At 37.1% G+C, this 23,976-nt stretch overlaps 1 protein-coding gene across 2 annotated transcripts in view; it reads left to right on the top strand.

The window, feature by feature from the left end:
- BRWD1 (bromodomain and WD repeat domain containing 1) overlaps nucleotides 1–23,976 on the top strand; it is a 120,243-nt gene that overhangs the window by 63,632 nt on the left and 32,635 nt on the right. For both annotated transcript variants that reach the window (XM_077879221.1, XM_077879220.1), the window contains exons 22-33: nucleotides 8,172–8,263; nucleotides 9,908–10,097; nucleotides 11,917–12,042; nucleotides 12,140–12,247; nucleotides 14,275–14,399; nucleotides 15,040–15,122; nucleotides 18,934–19,045; nucleotides 19,665–19,726; nucleotides 20,428–20,583; nucleotides 20,809–20,929; nucleotides 21,863–21,988; nucleotides 23,444–23,516. In XM_077879221.1, the coding sequence (XP_077735347.1) occupies nucleotides 8,172–8,263; nucleotides 9,908–10,097; nucleotides 11,917–12,042; nucleotides 12,140–12,247; nucleotides 14,275–14,399; nucleotides 15,040–15,122; nucleotides 18,934–19,045; nucleotides 19,665–19,726; nucleotides 20,428–20,583; nucleotides 20,809–20,929; nucleotides 21,863–21,988; nucleotides 23,444–23,516 (1,374 nt within the window). The remainder of the gene's footprint in view (nucleotides 1–8,171; nucleotides 8,264–9,907; nucleotides 10,098–11,916; nucleotides 12,043–12,139; nucleotides 12,248–14,274; nucleotides 14,400–15,039; nucleotides 15,123–18,933; nucleotides 19,046–19,664; nucleotides 19,727–20,427; nucleotides 20,584–20,808; nucleotides 20,930–21,862; nucleotides 21,989–23,443; nucleotides 23,517–23,976) is intronic.

Genomic DNA, 23,976 nt, shown 5'->3' with positions numbered 1-23,976 from the left:
CTCATTTGCAATTACTTCCTAGCCCACCTCACTCAGCTCCTGACAACCATTAATCCTTCTGTCTCTGTGGATTGATTGGCCTGTCCTGGGCATTTTATATAAATGGAATCATATGATTTTATGACTGGTTTCTTTTTGCTTGACACGTCTCCAAGCTTGATCATGTGTAGCATGTATCCAAACTTCTTTTTGACTATTAGGAATAATGCCGCTTACATACAGTGTTTTTTTTTTGAACATAAGCTTTTGTTTCATTTGGGCATCTATCTAGGAGTCAGTTTGCTGGGTCATGTGGTAACTCTGTTTAACCTTTGGTGGAATTGCTAAAATACTTTACAAAGCAGCTGCGTTATTTTATATTCCCTTCAGTATTGTTTGAGGATTCCAGTTGCACCACATCCTTGGCAGGACTTGGCATTGTCTGTACTTTTGATTTTAGCTGTCCCAGCAGCTGTGAAGGAGTAGCTCATTGGTTTCGACTTGCATTTTCCTAATGAATAATGCAAGTAATTAATAATGTGGAACATGTGCTTATTTCCTGTCTATCCTTGGAAAAATGTCTTTGCAAATCTGTTGCTCATTTTTCAATTTGGTTGTTTTTTGTTTTTTTTTATTACTGTGAGAATTCTTTATTCTGGATGCAAGTCCTTTGCAGATAGAAAATACGCATGTATTTTCTCCCATGCAGGGGGGCGGCATTTCATTTTGATGGTTTGTTTCCTTTGAAGCACAAAAGTTTTATAGTTTGATGAAGTCCAGTTGATTTCTTTTTTTTTTTTTTAAACTAAGTTGCTTCTGCTTTTGCTAGCAAATTTAAGCCTTTCTCTAACCCCTTTGCATGACCTTGAATAATCACACACAATTACTGGTCTTCATTTTGATTTTTGGGGGAAGCCAATATTTTTAAATTTTATTTATTTATCATGAGAGACACACACAGAGAAAGAGAGGTAGAGACATAGGCAGAGGGAGAAGCAGGCTCCATACAAGGAGCCTGATGTGCGACTCGATCCTGGGACTCCAGGACTACGCCCTAGACTGAAGGCAAGCGCTAAACCGCTGAGCCACCTGGGCATCTTTGAAGCCAGTATTTTTGTAAGGAGTCATTAATATTTAATAATAGAATGTTAATATTTTCTAATCAGTAATGTTTTGAGGTTTGAAATGTTCCATGTGGATGGACCGAGAATTCATTTAATTCTGTTACAAAGCATTAAAGTAGTAGCTGACATAGGGTTTGAGATTAAATCTAAATTTTTGCACTTGGACAAGTTGTTTAACCTTTTTGTGTCTCTGGCCAGATCTGTGAAAGCAGTCAGTGGTATAGCATATATTCCTCAGAGATGTGAGAACTCACTTGATTATAAATATAGTGTTTAAAACAATGCCTAATATCCAGTGATGCTAGCTGCTATTATCACTAGCTTTAGTGTAACTGATTTTATGTAATAAGACTGTTTTTGCATGATTTTCTTCTTAGAGTGAATTGAGCATATTTTAACCTTTTTTTAATAGTAGGGTAATTATGATAAGTGTTCCCACCCATCCTCAATGGTTTCTGGTTTATGCTTCCTGTGTTTTTTCTTTATACTTTCATCAGATACTTGTATATATTTTATTGTTTTTCCTTTTGTACACAAGATAAGAGCATACTATAGATGCTCTTTTGCCCTTTTTTCACTTGAAATATTCTTGAACTCACTCCCTATCAGTTCTTAAATATCTTCTCTGTGGTTTTTAAAGAGTTGCATCATATGTAATTGTGGGCTTGTAACAGTTTATTTAACCTCTTACTTACGGGTGTTTAGGACATTTCCAGGGTTGTCATTATAAGTAACGCCACAGGGTTTTGTCTGTGTATGTAGTTTTGTGCTGTCGGAGATGTAATTTGGGAGTCTGTTCCTGGGAGTGGGATTGCAGGGTCCAAAGTTAGATACCCATAAGTTGTATGACATAGTGATAAAAGAATTCCTGCTGAAGGAGGATTCCAACTTGGCATTCCTCCCAGTGGTGCCTGGGAGTGCGTATTTCTCTACTATTAGCCAACAGTGTGTGTTACACTTGATAATTTTTGCCAATTTAATGGGTGAGAGATGGTGTCTGTAGTATATATATATATATTTTTATATATATTTTGGCTGTTCTTTTAGTGTGATAAAGTATATACAACAAGATCTATCATTTTGACTGTTTTTCTGCATATGGTTCATTGGCATTAACTATACCTACAATGTGTGTAGCCGTCACCACTGTATGTTTCTGGCACTCTCTCTTCATCCCCAACAGACAGTCTGTACTCATCAAACACTGGCTCCCTAATCCCCTCTCCATCCCTCTTCTACTTTCTATCTCTGTAACTTTGCTATTCTAGGGACTCCTGGAAGTGAAGTCATGCGATATTTATCCTTTTGGTTTTGGTTTATTTCACGGAGTAGTTTTATTTTTACTTTCTCATATGTGTGAAATTGTTGAACATCTTTTCATGTATTCAGTGTTTTTTTTTTTCTTCCATCTTTATGGACTGTGTATGTTTTTTGGTCATTTCTCTGTCATGTTTTTGGCCTCATCCCCCATATCCCTGCCTTAATTTTTTTCTTTTTTTGTGGGGGAGGGGCAGAAGGAGAGGGAGAGAGCGAATCTTAAGCAGGTTCCTTGCCCAGGGTTGAACCTGATGCGAGGCTCAATCTCACAACTCTGAGACTGTGACCTAAGAATCAAGAGTCAAGAGTTGAACTCTTAACTGACTGAGCCACCCAGGCACACCCCCCTGCCTTAATTTTTAAAAGTTCTTTATATACTAGGGATACGAGTTATTTATCTGTAGTTTATAAGGTGCTGAGTGTTTTCTGCCATTATGGCCTCTAAGTGGATATTACTTGGCATGGATGAAGGCTACTGATTTCAGTAGATTTAATTTTTTACACCTCCTGCTACGTTACTGAATTTTTGAGTTAATTTTATCATTGAATTCTCTCAGATTTTTTGAATACTTTCTCCTTATTCAGATACTTAGTTTTACTCCTAATTTTTGTACCTCTCATTGATATATCACATTGCATCACTCTGTGCTTCCCGCACAGTGTTGAATAGTAATGGAGGTGGTGGTCCATATTCCTTTTGGTGGACATGTGTCACCATTTTCACATTAAGTAATATGCTTTATTTTAGGTGTCTATAGTATACATCTTTTGCCAAGGGGTTATCAACTAATGCTTATGTTCTTTTTGAAATATCAGGATTGATTATAGATTTTTTTCCTTTTTAAATCCTCACTGGTTTCAATCATATGATTTTTCTCTTTGTATCTGTTAATTTGGTATGTTTTTAAGTAATGGGGAACTTTTTAAACTAATGCAAACCTAGATAAGGTAGAATGATAAATCCATTTGATCTTTAAAAATAAATCATAATTTTGTGGTTTGGTAATTGGTTTTATCTCCAGTGGTATGAATTCATTCACCTGTGTTGTTGCAGTAAGGGAGGGTGTGGGTGGAGATGGTGTGTGTGCGTGGTTGGGGGGGGGGTGCAGCAGGATAGAGATAGGGGTGTTGTGTATATGCATGTTGGTTCCATTCCATTTTGATTTGGAAAGCAGTAATGGTAGAAAAATCTTAAGGGCTTCCTAGTTAACCAGATTTCTAATTCTGGTTCCTGCACTTACCTTCCTGTGACCTCAAGCATGTTACTTTACTTTTCTTAACCTTGGGTGTCCCTATAGATGAAGAGCTAGTAATGTATAGGTAGGAATTTGGGAGACAATACAAAACTCATAGGCAGGGTGGATCTGAGTTTTGTGGAGTTTGAAGCTTGTGTAATTTTAGGGACTTTAAAAAAAATTTTTTTTTTACAGAAAAGTGGCTCAAAGGGACACCTGGGTGGCTCAGTGGTTGAATGTCTGCCTTCGGCTTAGGGCATGATCCTGGGATCTGGGATTGAATCCCACATCGGGCTCTCCAAGGGGAGCTTGTTTCTCCCTCTGCCAATGTCTTTGCCTCTCTCTGTCTCTCTCTCACGAATGAATAAATAAAATGTTTTAAAAAAAAAAGGGTAGCTCAAAGTTTCAAGTAGATGCATGCTACTTGAAAGTAGCAAGTTAGAGATAGGCAAGTTAAAGCAGAAGTCTCTGGGGATCCCTGGGTGGCGCAGTGGTTTAGCGCCTGCCTTTGGCCCAGGGCGTGATCCTGGAGACCCGGGATCGAATCCCACGTTGGGCTCCCGGTGCATGGAGCCTGCTTCTCCCTCTGCCTATGTCTCTGCCTCTCTCTCTTTCTCTCTCAATCTGTGACTATGATAAATTAAAAAAAAAAAAAAAAATTAAAAAAAAAAAAAGCAGAAATCTCTGAAACTTAGTGTCATTAGTTTTGTTTTCTACCTCTGTTAGCAGAGATGTTTGGAGAATTGGGATAATACATATAAGACATTCATAGGGTGCAAGGCTTCTAGGTAGTAGCTTTTAAGAGTTTATTATTGTAATTTAAAAAAGTATTGAGTGAGAGAAGCAGACACCTATTTAGTAGTTCTGTTATTCTAGACCTAGGAATCTATACTCCTGGAAGAGCATTGGGCTCACATTTTGAGAAATGGTTTTTAGAATTTTTTTTTTTAAGATTTTATTTATTCATGAGAGACACACAGAGAGAGGCAGAGACAATAGGCAGAGGGAGAAGCAGGCTCCATACAAGGAGCCCGACGTGGGACTCGATCCCAGGACTTGATCCCGGGACTCCAGGACCACGGCCGAGACCAAAGGCAGGCACCAAACTGCTGAGCCACCAAAGGATCCCCCCGCCCCCCTTTAAAAAATTTTTATTTATTCACGAGAGACACAGAGGGAGAGAGAGGGGCAGAGACACAGGCAGAGGGAGAAACAGGCTCCATATAGGGAGCCCGATGTGGGACTCGATCCCGGGACTCCAGGATCACACCCTAGACTGAAGGCAGGTGCTAAACCGCTGAGCCAACCAGGGATCCCCAGTTTTTAGAATATGTTGACTTTACATTTTGCCTGTTCAAATAAAGTAAACAAAAGTAGATTTTTAAAAAAAGATTTTACTTATTTATTTGAGGTGGGGAGGGAGAGTGAGAGAGAGAAGCAGTCTCCCTGCTGAGCAGAGAACCTGAGACAGTGCTCAATCCCAGGACCCTGAGCTGAAGGTAGACGCTTAACTGACTGAGTCACCCACATACCCCCAAAAGTAGATATTAATTTGAAATTTTGTCTTTCTGAGTTTGGGTTCTCACTGATATTTTCATTATCCATTATCAAACCTCCTTATGTATGTATGTATTTTAAAGATTATTTGTTTATTATGAATGAATGAATGAGAGACAGAGGCAGAGGGAGAGGGAGAAGCAGGCTCCTTGGAGGGAGCCCAGTGTGGAACTTGATCCCAGGACCTCGGGATCATGGCCTGAGCTAAAGGCAGACGCTCAGCCACTGAGCCACCCAGGCATCCCTTCAAACCTCCTAATGTAAATACTGTTAAAGGAAATGGTCTTGTCTCAGTTTAAAAGTACCTGTCTGGGATCCGTGACCAGAACTTAAATAGATTGCAACCATTAGCGCTATGGAAATCAAAGAGTTGTTTGTTTCCTTCTCTTTCCTTTATTGGCCTCAAACAAAACAAAACAAAAAACCAAAAGATTGTTTTGGAGCAGTTTTAGGTTTACAGTGAATACAGAGAATTCCCATATACTCTATTCCCTATTGGTAACATCTTCTGTATATATTCTTTTCTCCTATTAGTAACACCTTGAATTAGTGTGGTACATTTGCTGCTGCTGGTGAACTGTATTGTCTAGTTTACATTAGGGATCACTGTGTGTTGTATAATTCCGTGGGTTTTGACATAAGCATGATCTACAGTAAGAGTCCCAGACAGGACAGTTTCACTGCCCTAAACCCCCACTGGGCTATATTTAATCATTTTTCTCTCCTTCCTCCTAAGTCACTGGCAACTACTGATCTTTTTTACTGTTTCCATAGACTTTTCCAGAGTGCCATATGTTGGATTATACAGTATGTAGCCTTTTCAGATTGGCTACTTTATAGTAATACTTAGGTTTCCTACAACTTTTTATGGCTTGATGTTTTCATGTAGTTTTAGAACTGAATATTCCATTGTCTGTATTTACCACATGTTATTCATTCACCTACTGAATGACATGTTGACTGCTTTTAAGTTTTGAGAGTTTTATGAATAAAGCTGAATAAACTTCCATGTGCAGGTTTTGTGTAGACATTATTTTTTTTAATGCATTTGGGTAAATACCAAGGAGCATATTTATTGGATCATATGATAAAGCTATGTACAGCTTTGTAAGAAACTTCCAGACTCATCCCAAGTGGCCATATTATATTTTGCATTTCCATAAACAATGAATGAGAGAGCTCTGTTTCTGTATGTTGTTAAGATGTCAGTTTTTCCCAGCTTCATCTGTAGATTCAACACCATTGCAGTCAAAATCCCAAGTTAATTCTGTGGCTGTTGGCAGAGTGATTCTAAAGTTTATTTGGAGAGGAAAAAGACCCAGAATAGCTAACAGGATACTGAAGAATGTAGTTGGAGTACTGACACTATCTGACATTAAGAATTAGTATAAATCTGTAGTTTTTAAGACAGTATGGTTTTGGTGAAAGCCTGGACAATAGATCAATGGAACAGAATAGGGAAATCAAGAAATAGACTAAGACATACACAGTCAAGTAGTGTTTGACAAAAGAATAAAGACAACTCAATGGATAAAGCATAGTTTTTTCCAACAAATGGTGTTGGAGTGACTAGATATCCCCATGTTAAAAAAAAAAAAATCTAGACACAGATTTTTTTTTTTTTACAAAAATTAACTCAAAATGGATCATAAACTTAATATAAAACACAAAACTAGGGCAGCCCAGGTGGCTCAGCGGTCTAGCGCTGCCTTCAGCCCAGGGCGTGATCCTGGAGACCTGGATCGAGTCCCACACCAGGCTCCCTGCATGGGGCCTGCTTCTCCCTCTGCCTGAGTCTCTGCCTCCCTCTGTCTCTCTGTCTCTCTCTCTCTCTGTCTCTGTCTCTTATGAATAAATAAAATCTTAAAAAATATATAAAAACACAAAACTAAAATTTCCAGAAGAAATTAAAATATAGGGGACCTTGGGTATGGCAGTGACTTTTTAGATAGAATACCAAAAGCACGAAAAACGTGCTTAAAGGAAAATGTGACAAGCTAGACTTTTTTTTTAAAATTTTTTAAAAATTTTTATTTATTTATGATAGTCACACAGAGAGAGAGAGAAGCAGAGACATAGGCAGAGGGAGAAGCAGGCTCCATGCACCGGGAGCCCGACGTGGGATTCGATCCCGGGTCTCCAGGATCACGCCCCGGGCCAAAGGCAGGCGCTAAACCACTGCACCACCCAGGGATCCCGACAAGCTAGACTTAATTGAAGTTAAAATCTACTCTGGGAAAGATATTGCTAAGAGAAAGGAAAGGCAAACGTATAGACGGAAAAAATATTTGTAGAGCTTCTATCTGATAAAGGACTTGTATTTAAAACATACCATGAATTCTTAAAAAAATACTCATGAGAGGGATCCCTGGGTGGCGCAGCGGTTTGGCGCCTGCCTTTGGCCCAGGGCGCAATCCTGGAGACCCGGGATCGAATCCCACATCGGGCTCCCAGTGCATGGAGCCTGCTTCTCCCTCTGCCTGTGTCTCTGTGCCTCTCTCTCTCTCTCTGTGGCTATCATAAATAAATAAAAATTAAAAAAAAAATACTCATGAGAAAACAAAAAATCCAGTTTAAAAATCAGGTGTGATCATATGGTGGAAAGATGTGCAACATCAGTCATGGGGTGTGAGAGTAGAATGTTGAGATCCCACTGCAGGCTTATTAATACGATGGCCTAAGTCCAAGAAAACACTGAGAACATTTACATTGACTTTTTATGAGCTTCACTCAGACAAGAACCGGCTGTATTAACAGTAGTAGTGTTAAGTCGTAGACTGTGGTGCCTTAACGCCTTGATAAGAAAAAATATAGTAAAGACATTCACTTTTTAAGTCCATCTAATTCTTTTTCTTGCCCGATGACCTAAGATGATTAGGACAAAGTGGAATTTTCTTGACTTGTGCTGCTTAATCTCCCAGATCAGGATTTTAATTTTATTTCCTTCTCTAACAAATAGACTTCCTGTGATCAGAGTGAAGGCTCTTGTTCCTCTGAAGAAGAAGAGTGGAGGAGTGATAGAAGAAGTGAGAGTGACAGCGAGAGTTCAAGGTATCTTCTTTTCCTTGTTCTCAGCTTCTCTGGGGTTCAGTCGTAGGCTTGGATGGAGTGGGACATGAATGACATTCAAGTTGTAAAAGCTCACATCTATGGGATCAACTGAGTTTTTAATAAATTTAAAAGGAGAAGAAAACTGGTTTAACAGCTATTTCTATTTAAAATAATTTGAATATTTTTGACTGTAAACATTTGAACCAGCAGGACATCAGGTGTGTGTATGCAAAATACCAGTCTAGTCTTGGGCTGCATTTATAGAGTAGTATTCAAAGTATCTGTCATAAGACAGTCATTATATTTATTATTTATTAGTTACTGCATCTTCTGACCTTTTGTTTAACTTTGGTATCCAAATATCATGGGACCAAGATGTTAACATCCATTCTTCCTCTTGGTAAATCAATGTCAACTTCACTTTGGCAGATGCTCAGGCCAGAAACCTGGACATATTTCTCTCTTTTTCTAACATAACTTTCACCATAGGAAGGTGCCTCTGCCAAATACGACTCAGAGTATTTTATTTGTTCCCATTGGTCCTGTGTTTGTCTAGACCACTGTACTATACTCTCTATTTCCTTTCTTGACCTTTTTTATTCCATTTTGATTAGGAGCTGGAGTGATTTTTTTAGAGCACTTGTTTATTATTTTAAAAGTTCATTTTTAATTGTGAAATAGACATAATAAAACTGTCTTAACCACTGTTAACTATATATTTCAGTAGTGTTAAGCACATTCATATTGTCGCACACCCAGTGTCCTGTGCTCGATGCAAAGCTGAAACTGTATACCCATTAAACAGTAATTGTCCACTTCACATTCCCGTCCCCTGGCAACCACTGTTCTGCTTTCTATCTCTATAATTACTGTCTTTTAATTCAGCTTCTCTTGAATTTTATTATACAAAATGGGTGCTCTTACAATTTTTCTAAAGAGCTCTTTTTATAATAAACAGCTCTTGGGAATGTGTGTGTTACTGTTTGTTTTTTTGAGCCTGAGAGGTATGCGGTTGGCCATTGATGACCCAGTAGAGCCCTTTGTCATCCTTTCCTGTATTTGCTAGTAGTGAGGAGGGGGCTTGTTTTCTGGATGTAGTTTTCTGTGGTTGGGCTAGGACCAGTTCCTCTCTTAGGTCTTCTATTGTATCGGGGACAGTCTCCCCCCTTGGCAAGAAGCTCTGGCCACTCAGTTTTCTATTTGTTGTGGCTGTTTTCCTTGGGCTTCTGTGTATTCATGGAAGGCTTTTCATTCCAGTTAACATTTCTAGTCTGTTCCTGAACCACCTCTCACTTGGGGTGGGAAGAAGGGCCTACTCTTATGGTTCTGCGTGATCTCTCCTGTTTTCATAGCTACACTACCTCTTCTAAAAGGGAATCATGGTTGGCTCTAAATGTTGTCTTCCACGAGGTCTCCTCTATATTATATTTAAATTCTTCAGGCTCACATTCTCTCTTAATATCCATTGTCTTTCTCATGATCTCTGGTCTTCAGTATTCACTGATGTTGAAGGCAGATTGTTCAATTTAAGTCTTCCCAGGATCCGTCCTTCTCTCCTCTTACTCTCTTCTTAAAGGTTGTGTGAGATTTGCTATCAGGGCTTAGATTCTGGTTCCTTACACTTACACTGTTTTCTTTTCCCAGTGACTCATCATCTAGATACTCTGATTGGACTGCTGATGCAGGCATCAATCTGCAGCCGCCTTTACGGACATCTTCGCGTCGGCGAGTTACTCGCTTTTGCAGTAGTTCAGAGGATGAGATGTCTACTGAGAATTTATCTCCTCCAAAAAGGAGGCGAAAGAGAAAAAAAGAAAATAAGCCTAAAAAAGAGGTAAGAGAAGTATATTTTTAAAAACATCTATTTACAGGGCACCTGGTTGACTCCTTGGTTGAGCTGCTGCCTTCAGTTCAGGGTGTGACCCTGTGGTCCTGGGATCGAGTCCCACAAAAGGCTGCTTCTCCCTCTGCCTGTGTCTCTGCCTCTCTTTATTTACTTATAAATAAAGAAAATCTTTTAAAAAAAACAACAAAACATCTATTTACACTTTTTTTTAAATATATTTCTTAAAATTTTATTTATTTATTTATTTATTTATTTATTTATTTATTTATTTATTAATGATAGTCACACACACAGAGAGAGAGAGGCAGAGACACAGGCAGAGGGAGAAGCAGGCTCCATGCACTGGGAGCCCGACGTGGGATTCGATCCCGGGTCTCCAGGATCACGCCCTGGGCCAAAGGCAGGCGCCAAACTGCTGCGCCACCCAGGGATCCCTATTTACACTTTTTATAAAGGTGTTTCTGTTAATATTTAGAAATTAAAAATCTTTGGGAAATTTGAGCTTTTATATTGTTAACACTGTTAAGTCATCAGGATTCAAATATAAAATGTGAATTTATGTTTCAAAAAACTGTATTATAAAGGCTTCTCTGTCAAGGCTGTCCCACAGTGGCCTTGTCACCAACTCCTTCCCCAGTTTGACACTTAAAGGGGAAGCTCTGTTTTGCTCGGAATCCCCCCATAACTCTTTATTTTCTCCTGTTAATTTCAACAGCAGAAATATGCCTTAAGGCATTTCAGGGCACTTCTTGTTCCATCTGTTACTACCATGTTTTCTAGATCCATCTGACATGTTCTGTTTCATTTGGCACATTCACACACTTGTAATTGTGCTGTCCCTATTCCTTATCATGTCGTGCAGGTGGTGGCCATGATTTAAAGAGGCCACGTCTTCGTACTTGTTATCTATTGCTGTGTAACAGATGACGCTGAAACTTTTAGCTGCTTAAAACAACAAACATGTATTCCTGTTTTGATTGATTGGGAATTTGAGGACTAATTCGTTAGGTGATTTTTGGCTCATAGGGTTGCAGTTAATCACAGTGGCTGGAGTTGGCAGTTGTCTGAGGTTTGACTGGAGCTGGCTGATACTCTTTGAAGCTTATTCATTGGGCAGTTGGCTGGTGGACTCAGTTCCTTACCAAATGGGCCCCTCTGTAGGGCTGCTTGGGTGTCTGAATGACAATGGTGGCTGATTTTCTATGGAACAAGTGGTCCAGACGTGTAAGCAAGGGGTGAGCCCTAATGCGTGTGACAGCCCAGTCTTCAAGCCTCTCATTGTCCCTTTGCTTTTATTCTATTTGTTAGAAGCAATTCCAGAACCACACTCAAATTGGAGGAGATGTGGGCTCCTACACCTCTTGAAGAGGAGAGGAAGAGGATCAGAGAGTTTGTGGTCATGTTTTAAAATCACCACTCTTAAAACTTCAAATCAAGAGGAGATTCCTTGTGAAAATTAGTCCATGGTGATATTCAGAATGGTGTCTCGGTAGAGCAGTCAGTCTGTTGAGGAGGATTTAGGTTGGAACTTAACTCCTTCCTATAGAATGTAAAGTGTTACAAAGAATCTATTAGAAATTCAGGAGATGCTAGAAAAGTGCTAGGTAAATCTACAATACTTTCACAAGTGATACATGTTACTGTGTATGTTAAGGAACAACATATGTATGCTGTTTAAAAACAAATCATTAGGTGATATTGCCCGTAAATAGTCATTCTCATCGGTGAAATTTCTTTTGCTTTTCAATTAAACAGTGTGTGCATGCCCTTTCTGTTGTATTAAATTTTGTTCTCTTCTCCTTGGCAGAACTTGCGGAGGATGACTCCAATGGAGCTTGCAAATATGGAACATTTATATGAATTTCATCCTCCAGTTTGGATAACTGACACCACCCTTCGGAAGTCTCCTTTTGTTCCTCAAATGGGTGATGAGGTGAGAGTAATAAAATTTAAAAACACAAATATGGACCATAAGACGAAATGTTTTATTCATAGGTTTTAATTTATTTTTAAATGTATACATTTTGCAGGTAATATATTTTCGACAGGGTCATGAAGCTTATATTGAGGCTGTCAGAAGAAATAACATTTATGAACTGAACCCTAACAAAGAGCCATGGAGAAAAATGGACCTTAGGGTAAGATGATAGTATTATTAAATCATTCAACATTTAGCACATGTATAAATATTTATAAATCCATTAAAAATAAACTACTGGAGACATTTCATTACTATCTTTCCATTGATTTCCTACTTTAAAACATTTCTGGTGTCACCTTCTAAGCCTTAAGATCCAGCAGGATGACGTTTGTCAGTGGGCAGTCTTTGTGTGCTGCTGACTGGCACATAAAATTGTAAGAGTGTAAGAGTCTTTTAGGAAGGCAGCTTGGCAGTTTATATCTTAATCTTAAAATGTGTATATCTAGGATACATTTTCAAAAGAAGTGCAGCTTTTCAGGAGAGGAAATACAAATTGGAAAAATGGTTGGACCCATACATAATAGACTAGATTGCTGAGAACGCTTGAGCTCTTCTGTACTTAACCAGTTTTATAAACTTTTTTTTAAAATAACATTGAAAGAAAGAAACTGCCACATTTCAGCAAGTAGCACAGGTTTTGGTTTGTTACCAGTTAATCACGGTGGTGACAGGGTACGCAAACAGCCCAGGCTTTCTGGAGGCTATCTTCATAATTGGAGCTGAAACTAAAAAATATTTATATGTTTTAATTCAGTGATTTTACTTCTAGTAATTTAGGAAATAATTGAAATGCATGTGAATTTATGAGTGATGCAATTTCATATCATTATGAAATTTAGTTTATAAAATTTAGTTTATAAAAACCAAAAATGAGAAAAAATCCAAATATCCTACTATATTGAGTGAATCAAATCATGGTACATTCGCAGAATTGACTGTGTAGAGCCCATTGTGTAATTGAGGCTTTTAGAATATTTGTTGAATGAATGACTATTAAATTTTTATAACTTAATTATGAAGAGGAAAAATGGGATGTGAGATGTTGTTGTTTGTGGTTATGAGAATAAAAATTTACAGACCTATGTAGTCAACCAAAATAAATATATCAAAATGTGGAATAGCATTGCAGTTGATTTTTTATTTTATTTTTTATACCTTTTTTTGATACTTTGAGTAACTGTTAGAAGATGAAAAATAGCTATGCTAGCAACTCCCCTTCGATTTAATGGCTCTTCTTCTTGAACTTTTTCTTGAGATTGCTCTGATTTACGGACATCTCTCTCACTACAGAGTCTCTGGGTACATTTGATCCTTATTACTTGCAGATGCTCTGCTTGTGAATTTTCCTACAAGCTGTATGAATACAGTCGATCCTCATTATTTACAGATTCCCTATTTGTGAATTTTCCTACTTGGAAAATGAATCAATGCTCAGGATGCTTTCTGGTCATTTGCAAACATGCACAGAGTAGCAAAAAATTTGATTTGCTTGACCAGCATGTTTCCAGCTGAGATTGAGCAAGGTGATGCCTTCTTGTTTGAGTCCTTGAGGATCTCATAACTGAGGGTCCTTTTTGCCGACTGCCGATTGCAACAATAAAGAATTTTCACATCTCTACTTTTTTTTTGTTGGTGACTTGCTGTTTAAAAATAGCTGTCAAGTTTAGTGCTCAAAGTCCTCTGTTGTACTTCTCAGCACAAGGTGATGATATGCTTTACGGAGAAACTATGTGCCTTAGATAAACTTGTTTAGGCATGAGTTACACTGCTTTTGGCTGGGAGTTCAGAGCACTAATCAATCCATATATTAGATGAGATGTCCTTACACAGAAACACGCAATACAGGATTGTGTTTCTCTAGGAAGAGCACAGAGCCAGGAAGAAATTCGGGTTATTCACATAATTGTCTTTAGATTTGAGCTGGTTGATGACCTATATGTTCCTTCTTAACACTTGTGGTGTATTTTCTAAAGTGAGTATATTCCGTACGTTAGAAGCAGTATTAAATGGCTATCCTAAAAAAGACATGAAGATTAATGTTAACAAAAGTGATTGTAATTAATGTCAAATTGGAAGCCTAAATTTTGAGTTGACTTAAATGTAGCAATATAGAGAATTATAATTTTGAGGAATTGGTCTACTCTGACCATTTTAAACACATATTCTTTTAAAATATCGTTAAAGGATCAAGAATTGGTCAAAATAGTTGGAATACGATATGAGGTTGGGCCCCCTACACTCTGTTGCCTCAAACTAGCATTTATAGATCCTGCGACTGGAAGACTAATGGACAAATCGTTCTCTATTAGGTATGTGTTACTATTTTTTTGTGGAATTATTTAAATTTAAATTTTTCCTCTTGCTGGTGAGCATGACTTTTTCATAGCTGCAGCGTCCATAGTAGAGCATTGGGGACAGCATGCAGTGTGAGTTGAGGTTCTGGTAGATGGGCGCCCACTAGAAGTAAAAATCATGTGTTGTAGCAACAATTAAGCATTGGCCTATTTTATACCTTCCTCTATGCCACTTACATGTGTGGAGACCTGTTTTTGAGAAAATATTAAAATGAATAACTTGTTAAACCCGTGTTGTATATTATGGTAGCCCTTAGTCACATGTGGCTCTTGAGTGCTTGAAATGTGGTGGGTTTCAGTTGAGTGTGCTGTTAAATGTAACACTAGGTTTGGAAGCCTTGGTATGAAGAAAAAGAATGTGTAAAATATCTCATTATTATTTTGTATTGATAACATGGTGAAACAGTGTTTAGGGTACAAAAGGCTAAATGAAATACACTCTTAAAATTAATTTTACTAGTTTCTTTTTCCATTTTTTTAAGTATGGCTGGTTGAAAAATGAGGATTACAAATGCAGCTGTTTCTTTTGAACATTGCTGCTCTAGACTATAACCTGCTACTCAGGGCGTTTTAACAATCTTTTATTTCTTTTTAGATATCATGATATGCCAGATGTTATTGACTTTCTTGTATTGCGTCAATTTTATGATGAAGCAAGACAGAGGAATTGGCAGTCTTGTAAGTCCATCCTTCCTGAGTTTTATATGCCCTTAGAAAATCTTATCTCTCATATTGGTCTATTTTTCTGGTTTTGGTGCTGCTTATTATGGTAGATGGAAACATGCAAATTCTAGAAAGAAATGTAAGTGACCAAAAAGTGTATTTTGTTTAAGGCCTGGTACTTGTTTCTACTTAATAACCTCTTTAGCCAAGCAGTATTTCTTGTGTTCTTATAGTAGCTGACGTTTTGAAGGGATTCTTACTCATTGACTATATGCTAGAGTTGACTTTTTATTTCCTGTCAGACTTCCCTGTACTGCATTTTTTTCTATCTTTAATGTGACTAGTATAATTCACAAAATTATTCTAATGATATAAGACAATCAGAAAGTTGAAAAATAATGCAGATTTCACGCTGATAATATTCTGGTATACCAGAATATTTTACTTTAGTGTCGTATCAACCCAGACTTAAATACATTGACTTGAGGAAACCATTCTTCTAAAAAATAAAAGAAATTCATAGTACATTTCTACTTTATAACTCTGAGACATCTGACTGGACAGAAAAAATAAAATGACCTCAACATATGTGCTAGCTGAATGTGTTTTTTGTGGTGACCATTTGGGGTGGGTTGGTGGGCTCCCTTGCTTATTAAACTTTCATAGGCCAGTAATCTCCACAGGACAAAATTGATGACTGTAACCAGGCTAGGTAATACTAGTCAGCAACCGTAGAATCCCTTTCACAGGTATACATGTATTACTTTCAGTGTGGAATGCTATCTGGGGGGCTCATGTGTTGAGTTTGACTTGAATCACTGAGGATAGCTCATTCTCCTTTTATCAGTTTTGGCCTCTTATTAGAGATACTAAGTTTTATATCTGATGAATACATTGTAAATGATGTTAGGACCTCATTAATTTTCCTAGTTTTTGCTGCCTTTTTCTACATGTACTACAAATAGATAAATTATAGATAGAATTACCTGAGCCATCCCTATTTGAAACGAAAGATGGTCGGAGAGAGTGGCTACTCTTAGTGGACGATTTTTAGCGGTTAATGTCCACTCAAGTAGTCAGGATTATTTTGGGACTAGAGGTAAAGGAAATTTTTCTTGAAGAAAAACATCTAGCCAGACACAGAAACAATAGAAACCAAACTCAAGGCATCTGGAATGGTGGGAGTTAACAGGTCCTATAGCCAGATTCTGAAGAACATTCAGGTTTCCCATCTTTATGCCTGGGATCCTGAGATCAAGATCAAGCCTCACATGTAGATCCCTGCTCAGCAGGGAGCCTGCTTCTCTCTCTCCTTCTGCCCGTGATTTCTCTCTTTGTCAAATAAATAAAATATTAAAAAATAAAAAGTTTCCCATCTCTTGTTTATCCAGCCCCATGATGTATGAGTTGGAAGCTCTCTTTTTGTTCTACCAATATGTACATCCAAAAATTGTTTTAAAGTCAGTTCTTTGTAGCTCAGCTTTAGAGGTGGATTCCCACTTGACTCTTGTAATTTAGTGGTTTTGTTTTATTTTTGTGGTTGAGAAATTAATGTACCAGACCTTCTGATTCAGTTTTGTTCCCCTCTAAAATTTTACCTGTTTTCTTGAGGTTTGAGCAGTGTTATTAAAAGAAGTTGCTAAAAAAAAAAAAAGTTGCTTGATTCTGATTTTTCTATGTTGAAAACTTTATTAAAGTTCTGTCCTACTCTTAAGTTTATCCTACTGTTATATGGGCAAAAACAGGGTTTTTTTTTTTTTTTTAATTCTTAAAAGTCGGGTTTTACTTTCTGAAAAGGTTTTTTTTTTTTTTTTTTTTAAGATTTTTATTTATTCATGAGAGAGAGACAGAAAGAGAGGCAGAGACACAGGCAGAGGGAGAAGCAGATTCCTCACAGGGAGTCCAGTGTGGGACTGAATCCCTGAACCCCAGGATCATGACCTGAGCCAAAGGCAGACGCTTGACCACTGAGCCACTCAGGCGTCCCAAAGTGTTTTCTTTTTTAAAAATTTTATTTAAGTAATCTCTGTACCAAACATCGGACTCTAATTCACGACCCTGAGATCAAGAGTTGTGTGCTCCTCTGACTGAGCCAGCCACGTACTCCCAGAAAAGTGATTTCTTAAGGTTCCTTTTAATTAAAAGTGTTAACACTGAAGAAATGTTTTTATTTAAACTAAAAGCATCTTCTAGTTTTAGGTAAATAAGGAAGAAAAGTATTATAAAGTTAATTCCTGGTATCAAAGACTGGCTTTTTTATGTTAAATTAGGTGTTTTACTTATATAATGAGACAAAAACCAGAGTGTTACATCAGATTTTTAATATATGCCTTTCATTTAAAAAGTTAGAACTTTGATAGGATTTTTTTTCTAAAGTTGAAGTTCTGTTTTAGAATATTTATATTAATGAAATACTATCAAAAGTGGAAATTTATTTAGAGAGAGGGATTAGGGGGCTTATGGGTTTCTAGTGATTTTGGAAAATATGAAATATACATAAAAGTCATGTTTCCATGAATTTGAAAATATATTAAGAACCTCAAAACATGTTGCTCCAGGAGTTATGATACTCCTGGTTTTTTTTATTTTATTTTTTTTTATTTTTCAGTTTTACAGAATTCAGTATAAGCATACTTTAAGTTAATACTATTTGTGGGTATTTTATGGCATAAATATTCTCTTTCTTGGAGGTGAGATGTAGCTTTAATTTTGATTGATAACATTTCTGTAAAACTTTTCCTTGAAAAAAGAATTGCAAATCTACCAAGAAATTACTAATTCTGGATAAGGGACTTTTTTTGTTAGTGATTTTGTTTTGAGAATGGTGGAATGGATGGGAAGGAAAACATGGGCTTATTACAGCAGTCTGTGTTTCTTTTCTGTAACGGACCCCACATATACTGTATTCCTCTAGAAGAGTTCTTATTGTTAAAATACATTCAGAAAATGACTGAAGTTAGTTGGAGTACTCTTTACAGTTATTTTGGTTTGTTGAGGAGCCCTCCTAAGATCTACTTCCCCACTTCATATACCCTGCTGAGATAAAGAGCTATGCAGATGTTTCCTTTTTTTTTTTTTTTTTAAGGGAGGTGGGAGAGGCAGAAGGAGAGAACCGGGGGCTGGGGGGAGGGATGGAGTCCTAAGATGGCTCCATGTTCGATGTGGGACTTGATTTCACAACCCTGAGATTAATGACCTAAGCCAAAACCAAGAATCAGATGCCTAACCAACTGAGCCACCTGGGTGCCCCTAATGGTTTTAAATAACATGTAAGCAGTTTGAAGGATACCTCTTGAACTGATTTTTAATGTGAAGTCCTAAGATGTGACAATACTTATATAGGAACAACTTTAGAATAATCACGGATTAAATTCTAATCATATTTTTAATCATATTTTTATAATTTGTTTTATTCAGGAAACATTGCAGAGCTGTATGTATTTAATATACTTATTAAATATTAAACTATTGACAGTACATATAGTTATAAAAGGTTTTTGAGTTTTGTTAAACTTTTTTCTTTCATGTCGTATAATGTAATAGAACTTATTTTGGGGTAGGTGTTTGGATCCACCAGACAAGGTCGTCTAGTCATAACCATTTTAGTCTGTTACACTATATGGTTATATGCCTTCAGGAAATTGCTCAGTGTGACATTATATCTTTATACGTTTATCTCATCCCTGAAGATTGCTGGAAAGTGGGGAATGGTGGCTAAGTTTAAGATAAAGATGTAATTTCTCTTTTATCCAAATCAGTGGTATTTTATAAATTAAAAGTGTTAATTTTGGCAAATTGGTGTCTCAGTCTTGGTCATCTCTTACAGGTGACAGGTTTCGTTCTATCATTGATGATGCCTGGTGGTTTGGGACGGTGCTGAGTCAAGAGCCATATCAGCCACAGTACCCAGATAGTCATTTCCAGTGCTACATCGTTAGGTCTGTATGCAGTTGAAAATGAAGCCTCTACAAACATTGATTCATTGTGGTGGGTGGTTTTATGACCATGGTTAAGGACCATGATTTAGTCTGTCATTGAGTCCTGTCAGTCTTCCCCCTTACAGTGTCTCTAGTATGTCTCTGCTGCTTCCTATTTACTGGTACCCCTTAGGACAGACTCTGCTTGCTTCCCGGGACCATTTCTGTAGCCACCCAATATAGCAGTGTAATACTGCAGGATCCTTGTTCAGGGGCACACATTGTATCATTTCCTTTGTTTATAGAAGGCTTTGCTGCTTTTCTATTGGCTGTGGAATAAAGTCACATTCTAAACTGGTATTCAAAACTCTGCTGTGTCTTTGAGTTGTTTTTTTGCTTTTGTTTTCGTTTTTTAAATGCCTACCCTGGCTATAAGCCACAGAGGATTTCTGGTTTAATATATTTTCCTAAAAATCTTATTAGTAATATTTAAACTTTGATTGCTACAGTAAAATTTTCACATTTTATTTTTCTTTACTCTTGTAGTTGGTTACCTAGTTGTCAGCCACAAGTCGTGTTTTTTTTTTTTTTTTCCACAAGTCGTTTTTATGAGAGCTAACTAGACTTTGTTTTTTAACAGGTGGGACAATACTGAAATTGAAAAACTTAGCCCATGGGACATGGAACCAATTCCTGATAATGGTATATAATTTTTAAATAATATTTTACCTATGTTTTCTGTTTGAGAAATGTTTTCGAATTATTATGGTAATTGTGAGCTTTACTAAAACTCAAAAAAGAATTTTTTTTTTTAAAGATTTTTATTTACTCATGAGAGACAGAAGGCAGAGACATTAGCAAAGGGAGAAGCAGGCTTCCCGCAGGGCACCTGATGTGGGACTCGATCCTGGAACTCCAGGATCACGCCTTGAGCCAAAGGCCGGTTGTTGCTCAACTGCTGAGCCACCTAGGCGTCTCTCAAAAAAGAATTAATGGGTATCTGGCTCATTAATTATTATCGTAGGCTTCCAGCTTGATGCTGACTGCATCTTAGTAGCCCACTGTCGTTTCCCATGTAATCCTGGCTATTTCGTAGAATTTCTCTCAGTTTGGGCTTGACTTGTAATTTCATCCATATCCAGGGTTTGCATTTTTGGCACTAGTGTTAGAGAAGTGATATGTATACGTGGTCCTCCGTGCTTCCTGTCAGGAGCCACATGATACCCATATGTTCTATTCCTGAAGACATTAACTTTCATTCTGTGATTTAGGTGGTGTCTGCAGGTTTCTCCACTATAAAAGAGCTACTTTTTCCTTTGTAGTGTTTTTTTAATGAGTTTCGACAACTTAAATATGGTATATTTGTTTGATAATTTTTCTGTTCTTTTTAATGGAATTCATAGTTGATCCACCTGAAGAATTAGGAGCTAGTATTTCTGTCACTTCAGATGAGCTAGAGAAATTGCTCTACAAACCACAAGATGGTGAATGGGGTCAGAAATCGAGAGATGAAGAGTGTGAACGAATTATTAGTGGCATAGATCAACTTTTGAATCTTGGTAAGTTTTTGAGTGTGAATTTTCATGTTTAAGCTTTCCACTCCACATAAGTATTTTAAAATAGTGGCAAACTGGGGTTGTGTTCTTCACTACAATTTTTATTTGCTACCTTTTGGGTGGGCTTGCAGTGTTAATTGTAGCTCTATTTTTGAATCATTTGTAGAGAAATAATCTCTTAAAGGTAATGAATTGATTGATCAAAAATTCTTTTCTCTCCCTCCACAGACATAGCAGCAGCTTTTGCAGGTCCAGTTGATCTGTGTACATATCCGAAGTACTGTACTGTAGTAGCTTATCCAACTGATCTTTACACAATCCGAATGAGACTCGTTAATAGATTTTACAGGTCAGTAGAAACCTCTTTTAAAAATAGTTTGAAAAGGTATTTGATCGTCCTGACCAGAGTAAATGGAGGTGGTGGTTGATGGTGACAGGGGTGAAGTAGGGGGGCTGATGAGCATTATTTTCGGTTTCATTCTCTTTCATTATGGTAATTTGTGGTCTTATATATAAGACACTTAGATGTTGAAGAGAAAGCAAATTAAAAAAAAATGCCATGTTTCATTCTTCAATCTTTAGTAGTCTGTTTTTTTTTTTAAATGAATTTGTTAAGTAGTTAGATATCATATTTGTTTTTATTTGGGTGTTAACATTCTTACTTCCCTTGATTTAAAGATATAATTGGTTAAACATTGGCCTTTGAAAGATTAATTCCCCAGAGTCATCAGCTTTTTATCTTTGGCTTCTGGAGAACTGGTAATTATAAAATTTCCTATTCTCAGTGATTTTTTTTTTTTAAGTAATTGATGGTATTTTATTTTTTATAATTCATCTATTTCAAGAAATTACCAGTACAAAAAACTGGCTTCTTATATAGTTGGTGTAATATATCTCCATAGCCAAACCTGGGAATGTGCATTTGTTCAGAAATCACTTTGCCCGGTTACTCTCTCAGGATTAATGGTATTTAACACATGTTCTTAAATGTGTCTCAGTAGCTTCAATAGTATCTCTAGAGAAGGTAAAAGGGTGGGTTACTTTGTTAGTTTTCTGGATGTTATGATAAAATGAACTGTTAAGATTTTTGGTCTTTACATTCTCTGTGGTTTAGCTTCTGTGACATGATTGCTTATGACTATGACAGGTTGACAGCATTAGAAAGTGGTTTAGCTTGAGGGCTTATGATTTAATATATTAATATATGCTGGCTTAATTTTTAAAATTTGATTTCTGTCTTTTCATTTTCTAACGTGTAAAATGCCTACTTTTTATTTTGAAGGAGGCTATCCGCATTAGTTTGGGAAGTCAGATATATAGAACATAATGCCAGGACATTTAATGAACCTGAGAGTGTAATTGCAAGATCAGCTAAGAAGATAACTGACCAACTTTTAAAATTTATAAAGTAAGTTACCTCCTGTTACAGATGTGGTGGAAAAGTGACTTTGCATATTGCACCTCTTGCAACGAACCATTTTTTAATTTTTGCTCTCTGAATTATACCCTTTTAACATGCGTTAAGTGGCATTTCTTTTTTTTAAGTGGCATTTCTTTACACACATATTGTAATCATAATTTTAGTAAAGGCATGAGAAATCAAGAATCTAGTTTTTTTCTGTTTTTTAAAACTTTGAACTAATTTTATACTACAGAAAGTTGCCCTGTATATACCCTTCACCGGTTTCCCCTTAGGTTAACTTTTTTCATACCTGTGGTATCCTCATGAAATGTTAAGAAATTATTCTTGGTGTCATACTAATGCCTGCAGTGGATTTCCTCAGTTCTTATGGCAGCATCCCTGCTGTATCTCAGGACCTAGTCCAGACCCCTGCTGCTTTCACTCATCTGGTGTCTTTGTGTCCTTTTATCTGTTATGTAGCCTTTCCCTTCGCTCCTGACCTCATCATTATTTCTCACCACTTATTTTGTGGAGAATATTGAGTTTGGGTTTGTTTGAGGTTTTGTCATGACTAGATTGGTTTTCGTCTCTTTGGGATTGTATCCCATGAGAGTGGTTGTATAAGGGTGACTCAGCATATGCTTCTTGCACTGGGAGATCAGTTTGCAGGAGTAGAATGGAAACTGACTTGGAAAGTGAGACTTGAGTTTTAACCTCATTTGTTTGATTGAACATTCTTTGTCACTTTGGACAACTTACTCAGCCTGTTTCTTTTAAACTTAGTATTTTGCTGCATGATCCTTTTTTTGTTTGTTTGTTTTCCAACGTTGCTGTATGATCCTAATGCCCTTCTACCATAGTCACACAAATTGTTGGAAAGAATTGTCTATTGGAGAAGATGGTTTATAAACTGTGCCATAATTTTCACCATCAGGCCACACACTGGGAAGTAACTGGTTCCAAGTTTTTCAACTGGGTTGAATCTGCTCCTGGCCCACAATTTTCATTTTTTCCACTTCAGAAAAATCACACACCCATTTTGATCTTCCTTATGCCTAGACATTCCTAAATTAGCATGCTTTCTTTTTTGGGTGCAGGGAAGATATAATTTGCTTTAATTTGTACTTTTCCCCTCTATTTTATCTCCATCAGCCATGTTCTTGGTACTAACTGTATGACTATGACTAGTGATGATGTGTAGGAAAACTCATCCCCGAGTTCACCCAATTGAGCTTATGCATGTATTATTTCTGGATTACCAGCTTAGTTTTATACATACTTAGTTGGGGGGGGGCGGCTTTCAGTATTCTAAGATGGTCAGTTGTTTCCACAGAGGGTAGATTAAAAAACCCTGGTATTCCTCTACTTGGAGAACCATCTATATCTTAACTTGCAGTTTGAATTTTTTACAACAGTAACTACATCTGCATACTCTTAAAAATATGAAAAATTGTTTTTTAGGAATCAAGACTGTACAAATATCTCAGAACTTTCCAACACTTCTGAAAATGATGAGCAAAATGCCGAGGATTTGGTATGAAGTTTGCCAATTTTATAATGATTTTTGTTAATTTTAAATAATAACTTAAAAATATTGAGTGAATTAGAAAATACCAATTCTCACTATATTCCAGTGAACTATGAAAACTATTTTGATAAAAATATATTTCTTAATTGTCTAGACATTCAGTGAGGTAATTTGTTTTAACCAATAATTGATACCAAATAAAATACGTCTTTGCGAATAACATAGCTGCAGAATGTTCTCTACTTTTGCAAAAACCAACATCTGAGAGTTGGATTTAATCGTAATTAAAAAAAATTTTTTTTAAAGATTTTATTTACTCATGAGAGAGGCAGAGAGAGAGAGAGGCAGAGACACTCTGGCAGAGGGAGAAGCAGGCTCCATGTGGGGACCCCAATGTGGGACTCGGTCCCCAGACCTGGGATCACGCCCTGAGCTGAAGGCAGATGCTCAACCACTGAGCCACCCA

The sequence above is a fragment of the Canis aureus genome, chromosome 30 (assembly GCF_053574225.1).
Source record: "Canis aureus isolate CA01 chromosome 30, VMU_Caureus_v.1.0, whole genome shotgun sequence".
Lineage (NCBI taxonomy): Eukaryota > Metazoa > Chordata > Mammalia > Carnivora > Canidae > Canis > Canis aureus.
This window is presented reverse-complemented; position numbering and strand designations above follow the sequence as displayed.